General features: G+C 40.8%; 1 protein-coding gene across 1 annotated transcript in view; it reads right to left on the reverse strand.

The window, feature by feature from the left end:
• Positions 1-8,695, reverse strand: part of cacna2d1a (calcium channel, voltage-dependent, alpha 2/delta subunit 1a) — an 82,661-nt gene extending 73,966 nt beyond the window's left edge. Inside the window, exon 1 of the mRNA XM_065951284.1 lies at positions 8,279-8,695. Within this exon, the coding sequence (XP_065807356.1) occupies positions 8,279-8,358 (80 nt within the window). The 5' untranslated portion in view covers positions 8,359-8,695. The remainder of the gene's footprint in view (positions 1-8,278) is intronic.
• Positions 8,696-9,977: the final 1,282 nt, after the last annotated feature.

Genomic DNA, 9,977 nt, shown 5'->3' on the forward strand with positions numbered 1-9,977 from the left:
CAACCTGCCTACGCCTCTGGCTGTTAGTGTCTTGCCCAATTAAACGTCTGACATGTTTTTTTGTTAAACTAATGCCTTGGATAAGAAAGTACAGCAACACTACTTAACCAAAGTTTTGAAACTGCAATGACTTGCTTATTTTAGATTCTGACCGAAATGTGTCCTTGACTAATTCTTTGTTTCTACCTTTACCTCCAGTCAAAGTTTGGATGAAAAGCTCAGAGTGAGGCTGTCATAAGAGGTTCCCACTTTCAAAAGGTGGATCCCAGATGGAGTTCATCAGGAGAAGATTGGGAAGATAGTACCTTCTGTGGAGTCCTGTCTTTACTTTCATTGTTTGAAAGCAGCAAGGGAACTTTGATACCCAGTAGACAGAACACTTTGGGCTGTCAAAGAATCTGAAAAGTTTCTCATAAAATACTTATCTTATTTCAACTGAGACTCATATTACGATGCCTTTAAAAGAAATATCCTTGATCATCAGGAGTGCAACTAAGAAGAAGCATGTCCATTTTTCTCACACAATGACTTTACTTTTCATTCAGCAGCAAATGTTTATATATTTGTCTAAAGATTTAGAACTCATGTAGATTATACGATAAATCTGACAGCTCGTGACCACCAATTGAAAGTCTAAAAAATTGATCAGGCACTGTTGGTCGCTACATCATTCTGACTGAATCACAGATGACTTGGCCTCTTGTGGTTCTGCAGCCCCAACAATTTCAGGCTCAATATCCAATCTCAGAGTTTCCACTCGAGTGCCCTCTTGTCTTGTAAACATCTCCATGTTTTTTACTCACAGACATGTCTGCCCATCCAGATTTGATCTGTCAAAATTATCAAATCCGTCAAGGAAGAAGCAGCCGGCAGCTCTTAGCTTTTTTTATATCTTAATTTTCCTCCTGACTCCTAGACAGGCTGAAAGCTGAAATCCTCCTCTGATTTTAGTAATTTGGGCTTCCAATGTGTTATTGGAGAGAGACAAGTCTTATATCATTACAGGGAGTAGAGAAAAAAAACAGAAAGGGATGTTTGAGGATGGGAGTGTGGATGTAATTGAACCACTGGGGGATAGCTAATAAGAGCTTTGACTAGGAAGCAAAGCGTCTAACAAGTAATGATCCTGTCAGAGCTTTCTACCAAATTCATGTCTTTTTCTCTACGCCTTTCTTTCTCTTATCACTCCATTTATCCTTCATTTGTCAATATGTTACATTTTATCTTTCCATTCATTGCTTTGGTCCTTCTTTCCATTTCTGTAGCCTTCATTTCTTCAGTATTTCCGCTTTTCTTTTCTTCTGAATCTGGACTATTGTCTCTTTTGCTTTATATTTCTGAAAACTTTTGCTCTCATCTTCCAAACTCCTTTGTACTTCCCAATGCTTCCTATTTTCCTTTCAAATGAACTCATGAAGCCTGTAAATGTCTCCACGTTATCCTCCCCTTCTAACCATGCAACACAAAAGGAGACAAGTGATGATATGGCCCTTTTTATTGAGGTCAATAACACTGTAATTGCAGGCTTTGTAAATGTCTCATGGCCTCATTATCGCCGATGATAAGACGTTCTTGATGTTTCTGCCTCTCTTCTACAATTTTTCCTCTCAGCGAGTCAGTCGAAGCGTTTTACAGCGGCCCCCCTGCCTCGATATGAAGAGCCGTGTTTAAGTGAAGCCTTGACAACGGTATTTTGTGCGCCCTATCAAGCACTTAGGGTGTGTTTCAGCTGTGGAAGAGCTGACAAGACTTCGGGATCATTATCTAATGATAGGGTGGTGCTGATGGGCTATAACGCACTGGTGGAGCAGGTGTGGATTACACGATGCTGATTCCAATGGGACTGATTTAACAGATGGACTTTTGGCCAAAACAAACGTTTGGATTGACTCCTTATGCTCAGATTCAGAGCTATACGCCCAGTTTACTGCATAAAAACAGCAGTTAGAGAGTCAATCATCAATACTTGCGTTATAAGTTCACCACCATAGTTAGGGACTATAGTATATATTCAATGATCCAATTTAATCATCTGTTGCCTTGCTTTATTGAAGTAAACTTCACAGGAAAGCTGGTTTGTTCGTCCAACAAATTTGACAGTATGTTAACCTTAAGGAGCTAGAAACTTTAGGTACGCACCTAGAGCCTTATATTAGGAATTAACAGGACATACAGTTATTTCCATCTTTTAAAGTCAATAAAAAAAGAATAAAAAAGACTCAGGATAATTAAGACTTTTTTTTGTATTGTTATTTTTTTGTTTTGTTGATCCATAAATAAATCACATGAAATCAAAATATCAATTTATTTGCATAGTCAGTCACACTAAAATTCCATGTCAAGAAATGTCTGTTAACAAATCAACCAGGCCATTTGGTGGCTTTCTACAGTCTGCCCACTGGCAAAATGAGCCTGTCACAGAGGGGGGGGTTCCGACTGTCTTCCTCCCCTTGACCACGTTTGACCTCACACTCTGGTCCAAAACTAGCCGGGACTGACTCGCCGTCCCCTCTCTTCCCAGTCTGCCTCATCCACACCCTCCATGTCAGGAGGCATATACGTCGTGACAGAACTAACAGCTCCCATTATATCACCTCTAGCAGCAGGTGTCCAGACACATTAAAATTACAGGGAACAGAACTGTTGTGACATCGGCAAGTGTTTGCAGCACTCACACCTGCTGGAGAGAGTCCAGCACGAAGCTAGACTTTGACACAATAACATCTACTTCATTAGTGCAATATTTTCATTATGCAAGTATACAATTTCGCAACAGGGTGTGGTGCAAGAATTATGGGTCAAATTGCGTAAAACGTGCATTATTTGCTCAAAGAAATGTTTTACAATGCAGTGATTGATTTTCTGAATTTCAGAGAATAAATTCAGGTTGTATAAGCAGTTCAAAAAAAATGACAAATATTAAAATGCCTTTTCCTTACACTCGGGTATATCTATTTTTTTAAAGCCCTTCTTAATAACCTATTATTACTTAATCAAACTATGACTGGTGGAAATAGGGATATGTACACATTTTCACAAACCTCTACCAAAAAATTGGAAGTCCTGCAATTTTTTTTAAGTCTTGGGATATTGCATTTGCTTTTCTACCAAACCACTACAATTTCAACATTTCACACTTCCAATAGGTGTGCAAATTTGACTTTTCAAGCATTTTTACGCCCATAAACACAGCCCATTTTCTCACACAGTAATAAACATATCCTATTATATTTGTTCTTCCTGTTGCTCATCTTCATCCCTCCAGCAGTCTTATCCTCTCCTCCATGTCATGTTCGACTCTGCTCCATGACTAAACCTCCAAGTCTCTGTCACCTTCACGCTTTCTGAGCAGACTCTCAACCCATCCACATAAACCCTAAACGGCTGACTGTAAATACGCACCAACACAGTATCAGACAATGTGTGTAAGTAGAGAGATTAAAGAGACCCCTTTGGCCAAAAATGCCCAATTAACATCAATTCAGACGCCTACACAGCCAGACGACTGTTAGTGCTGGAATTAGTCTCCCTGGTTGCTACACACACTATCCAGTGAAGTGTAGTGCTGTAGTGTGGTGTAGTCAAGCAATAACAGCTCTTACGTGCCAATACAGCTCCATTAAGAGGCTCGAGAGAAGCCATCACAGGCCATAACGGGTCCACTTTTCCCTGTGTCTTTCTCAAAAAAATGACACATCAGATGGGCTCATGGAGTCTCACTGGAGATATTTAAGGACTCCAAGCCTCCATTGAGCAATTAAGATGAAGTGGCTTATTAAGTATTTTGCACATGTACCTCGAAATATCTACAAGAAAGCATCTATTTAAAAATAAAAGACTCTTGAGACACATAAACCTATAAATAAATAAACCATGAAAGGAGTCGGGGACACTTGGCTGATTTACAAGACAGCCTTAAAAACCATACTCCTCTTGCTTTACAACGCAGTACACACATGTTTCCTTCCTGTACCGGACAGGCCTCCAAACCAAACAGCTGTTAGCGATTCCTGGGATTGCCCGGGGAACAGTGCAATGGAAAATACTTTAGAAATTCCATGTGGCAAAGGATTGTGGGTAAGTTAAGTTATACAGTGCTGGGTTCCACGTTTTCTTTTCACACATCGGGCAGGGGGAGACTACTTTTGTCATGAGGAGAAACAGAGATTTGAAACATAAACGAGACATTAAAGCAAAACAAGTTATCATCTGACCCACACTGAACATTGCAGTGTGGAACCCTGAGTACATGGGAACCCAGGAACCAGTGACCCTGGGAACTGAAACTGGCTACCAAAGCCCCTTCCCTCAGCTTTCCTAAATTTAGCCCGGGGTGAGAGGAGGGCGAAGAGAAATGGGATGCCGAAAAAGAGCAAGAGAACGTAGAAAAACATGCATGAAAAAACAGGAAACGTGTACTAAAAGAGCAAAACAAAAAACATTTAGGGGAAGGTTTATGGAATTACAGGGAGACCACAGAACAAACAGTATCCACGGGCACAGATCTCACACCCTTGTATGTGTGTGTGTGTAACAGATATAGGCTACCAGCTGCTCAACTCAAAGCAGGAGCAGGTCCTGAAATATACCTGCGAGCAACAACTCCCTCATGGCTATAAAGGTGTAAATCACTGCAGGGAAACCTAAGACGGATCATTTCCATCTGCTCATTACATCTGATTCATCCTCTTCAAATCTCCACGTATTATCGGTGTCATAACTCCAAGTGAGATTAGACAATATAATAAAAGGTCGAGGAAAAAAAATTGAATAATTCCAATTATTTTGTTGCTACTTTTTTCATCCCTCAATTGAATTAGGGGAGACATTTTAATTCTCTCCGTTTCTCCCAAAGCAAGAAAAGCGTTATGATCCAATCAAGACCAAAGCCCAGAGCAGTTTCCATTGACAAAAATAAACAGAGTAAAACATTTTTTTTTTTTTAAACACAATGAAAGACCATTGCGTTGAACACTGTGACTGTAGCCAGCATGATTTTCCGGGGATATAGGCACATTTTCTGGTTCAAATCTTCTTTCACGACAATTATGATGAAGCTAGTGTGTATGTTAAAGCACGCACAAGTTTTGTGTGCTGCAAGCCAACTTTGAGATCAGGACTTCAGCATTTGTGTTTATCGCAGCATTTTGGATTAAAATCATCTTGTTGTTTTTATTTGTTTCCCTCTACCATTTATGGGGTATTTGGGTAGAGGCCCACCACTTCAAGAGAATGGCACAAAATACTTTACTTATGAGATGTATTAAATATGTGTACTCTCATTAGTTTCTCAAGCAGGACTCTTTTGACTGGGGCTGCCCAACTGAGGCCCCGACTTATGCAAGGTGGGGCGCATTTCTTTTGGTTGGTAATTTACATAGATTGTAGAAGCACTCCAGTGTTTCCCCTACCATTTTATATTAGGGGGGCGGCCCCCCCAGTGACATTTTTACACTTCAGCAGTTGTCAATCTTCCTCCTCACTACAGACTCTATTTAAAAGTGACACAAACATTACATATTTTTTTTATATCTATCTCCTTTTTTTGTTCACAACTGCCCATGTTTCTCTCTCTCTCTCTATTAAGATGCAATTCCTCCTCACATTATGCCCGCTGATCTGCAGAGACAAGGCAGCGTAACAGAGAAGCATGTTTCTTTAGCTGGTCGAGCATGAAATCTAGTTAGCCTTTTAAAATAAAGCAAGTGCGAGTGGAAGAAATGAGGCAGAGTGTGGCAGAAACAGAGGGGGGGCGGAGACAAAATATGTCTTTTTGGTGACTAAGGTGACAAATCAGGAAGAATTATATGATCAGGACTGGAAGTCTTAATTCAGAGCAAACATCTGGGCATTTCTTGTGTTCTTGGCTATGAGGGTTATTATTCAGAATATATGCATATATGTGAATGCGATTGTCCATCTACAATAGACATTTGGGATCAAGAGGGACAAAAACAGTCTAAATATTTCTTGTTGTTTCTTTTTTTCTACTGCTACATCTCTTCTTTTTTTATCTCCCATGATCTCTCGATGTGCTAGCTGGCGGGGCGAAGTCTATGACATCAGACTTTTTACATTTCAGATTCAATGATGTTCATCATCGGCCCTCAGGCGACCAAGAAAAGAGGAGAGAAGAGAGAGAGAGAGAGAGAAAAAGATACACAGGGAGCTTGAACGGAAGAAGAAGAAGATGGACAGGGAGTGAAGGAGGCGGAAAGTGGGAGCTATGAAAAGGAGAGTGAGAAGAGAGGGAAGGAAACGAGAGAGGGGACATGAAGATCTGAAGCAGACAGATGCTGGCATGTGAGGTTAGAGAAGAAGCCCACAGATACAGTCACACTTCAAGGCACAAGACGGCGAGGTGAGAAAGAGAGAGATAGACTGAATGAAAGACAAGAAGAACATGGATATGCCAGTGTGCACATCCTGAGTGGAAATGTTGGGTTTTAGATACAAACACTGAGCTACTGAGGACCTCACTTATCCTGGAGAAACACACACTCTCCATCAGTGTCTCTCCATCACAGTCTCTCTTCTTCTCTCTAGAACTTTCACCTTGAGGAGTCAATGCAAAGCTTGTCACTCAAAATCATCATCACCACAAGAGGAAACCAAAAATGCCTGTGGATAAGAAGAGGTTTGCAAGCTTTTTTTTTGCACCCTCCAAAACAAGAAATATTCACACTGATGGATAAGTAGCACGAGTCGAACTGCAAAAAGTTTTTATTCTGGCGTTCTACTACATTAACTTTCCCTAATTGAAACCAACAGCTCCTGCCAATCTAGTTCTGGATTTTAATGTTGTGTTTTTCTTCCAGCCCAATTTGCCAGTTCCACTCAGTTAAGTCAACTGTATCAAGCAGAGTGGGTCTGCAGCCAGCCAAGCCTGTGTGAATATCATGTACGCAGCCCACAGATCAATCCACTTAGTGCCCATGAAATATAGGGAGTGGGCAGGCCACTCTGCTAGTCTGACATCACTGTACGCTGCCATTAGGCTGAGAGCCATCACGCCTCGCCATCTCTCCAGAGGGGGACCGCACTCAGGCTGCATATCAAACCAAAGCAGAAGTCCGGCCTGCGTTAGCACAACCATCTGGAATACCTTCAACCTGTTGATGAAGTGCGAGGGTGCGGCATCATCAACCTACATGTTTGCTTAATTTAGGAGCTGTATTCCTGGGACTGATGATATATCATCTGTTGCTTCTATTTATGTGGCGCTGTGTGGAGGTTAGGAGCCACATTTAGACAGCCTGAGCGATAGCCCTGCTTTATATCAAGACCATGATCCCATCCTGCAGGGCATGAAGACAGCTTTCAGCAGACAGACTGAGACTTTGGCAGATGGTAACGCGGAAGTACTGCTGGTCTACATGCAACAAATGTCTACTAATGCATCTATATGTTGGGGGTGGGGGGTTGAAGCATTTCTATAAACAGGCTGGGTGCACTTTCATTTGAGTTTAGAACAGCAACAAGTAGCTTTTTCAATCAGTAATCAATTAAACCTGTGATACTGATCACTGTCTGGATCAATCAACTCGTCTTTTTGATTGAATAAGGTGGAATAAGTGAAAATGTCTCACACAAGCCTCTTTTTATTGCTTGTTTGAATGATAAAGACTCTAAAATCTAAAATCTCTCAATTACATTTCATTAGTTGGGACCAGTGTATGTTGGCTTTCTTTTGCTTCAGTGAAATTATTGTTTCACTTTGACCAAAGTGTTCTGATCGGCAGAGCAGCTGTTCTCATTTTACTCTAATGATCTCTGTATAAACTGTGCTGTACTGTTAAATAAAATGGGATTCCTCTACAAAAGTCTTCCTACATTTGAATCTTCCAACAGAAATCTAAACAGTGGTCTATATGTGCGTGTTTGGAGATGCTACAGGAAAAGTTTGGGATCCTCCGCTTCCACATGCAGACCTCTGACTACCTCCTGGGAGGATTTATTTGACAGCCAGTCACATGTCACACTGCTTCAAGCCAGCAGCATTAGACAGTAGCTTTAAATATACACGAGGTTAAGTTGTATGAGAAGTAATGTGCACTCCTCATCACTATGAAAGACAGAGGGAGGGCTTTCTGTTTCTGCTGCTTTGAAGATAATGTACACACATTAAAATCACATCATTCATCCCTACTTCAATCGCACCTCACACTATCATAAAATACACCCTGACTTCAAAAAGAGTCTGCGCTGTTATTTCAGTTACACAGCACATTATCCAAGACTTTGAGAAGCCAACAGGCTGTTGTGGAGCTGTACTCACATCTGCTCTGATGGGAATTGTCCGGTCGACACAGATGAAATGGTTGCCAAGAGTAAAAGTAAGAAGACTGAGTAATCCATAGCTTTGTTTATGTCCCCTAAAACAGGATCCGGACCAGAGGAAGAAAACCGTCAAAAAAAACCACAAAAGGTTCACTAATCCACAGAGCCGCGCGTACTTCTCAGCCAAACGCCTCACACCGCCATCGGTGCGCGTTTGGAAACAAATCTCATCTGGTATCTATGTCCCCCCCATCGGTGGAGTTGAGGAGTGTGTGCTTTCTTTGCACTTCAGTCGTGCGTGTGTGTGTGTTTGTGTGTGTGTGTGTGTGTGTGTGTGTGTTTGTGTGTTTGTGTGTGTGTCTCTCAAACTGCGATGGGATATTCGGGCACATCTACGGCGTGTGTCAAAAATAAAAGGAGAAAAGGGGGAGGGCGCATTTAGATCTTCAGGCTGGCCGGCAGAGCGGTGCCACTCCGCGCACTGTAAAAAATATCTAAACGGTCACAAAGCAGCGAGATTGTTATGGTTAAACCCTGTGAGGAAGTGGTATTAAGTGTGATTTCTCTTATTTTGTAACGTATTCTAACCATTACTTCCAACTACTTTATTGGAAGAGGCTCATTCAATGGATAAAGTTGAATAAAGTTGTCATTGTGTATTATCTTACCAGAGATTGAAACAAGTATTTGTAGTGAAAATCTTGGGGAAAAAGTAAAACTGCCTAACTCCGCTGATCTGTTTTCCATTGTCACATAATAAAAAATAAATACTATGAAACTATTTGGTATAATTTTGATGCCTTTAGTGCGAGACATTTTTTACAGTGTGTTTTTCTGTTTGTGTTCTGGACGCTTAAATGGGTTTCAGGGCGCCCTCTCTACCCACAACCACTTGCAACAATTGAACATGGCTTTGTCCCTGTTGGAGTCCTTTCAAACACTGGACACAAACACCATGCCTCACATCACCACGCAGCCACCTCTCTGTGTCTGCTGTCTAATCTTTTCAAACAGGTCTACCTTTAACTGCCTCCAGATTTTTTTCCCCACATGACAAACAAAAAGATAATACAATGCAGAGTATGTTGTGTTTAACTTTGTTAGGCCTATATCTTTAGCTTACAAAACTCTGCAACCATACATTATTCATTCTGACTGTAAAGCGTAAATATGACCACTCAAACAGATGACTATGCTTTAAGTGACCATATAAGCCCGGGAGGTTTGAGCATGAAAGGAGCAATGGATACAATCAAAGTGAAATCACCTCCTGCTGGTCTTTAGAGGAAATTGCAATTGCATTGGCCTCAGTTTCCAAACCAGGGGCTGTATTCACAAGGCCTCCAGAGTACAAAGAGTTGCTCCAAGTGAAAAAGTCTGGATTGAAAATGTCCTTATTAAATCACAGTTGGGCTGAACGTACAAAAAATATTTAAATGCAGACGAGGCTGCTGCATAAGTTGGCACTTTTTCTCAAACTTTCTGTAAGCAATAAACTTTAAATTTAAAGTACTTTTTTTTTTTCTTTTTTTTTTCATTTATTCAACCGAGACATTCATAACATAAAATAGTAATACACAATGTCTAACTAGATTCTATGAGAAAGCATTCATCTCTGTTTTTTTATCAACCACTTGCAGCTTTTGAAAAAATGTGTCATACCTAGCAACGTGCTTCCTCATTAATATTAAAGTTTC

Source organism: Labrus bergylta, chromosome 23, assembly GCF_963930695.1.
Source record: "Labrus bergylta chromosome 23, fLabBer1.1, whole genome shotgun sequence".
In the NCBI taxonomy this organism is placed as follows: Eukaryota; Metazoa; Chordata; class Actinopteri; order Labriformes; family Labridae; genus Labrus; species Labrus bergylta.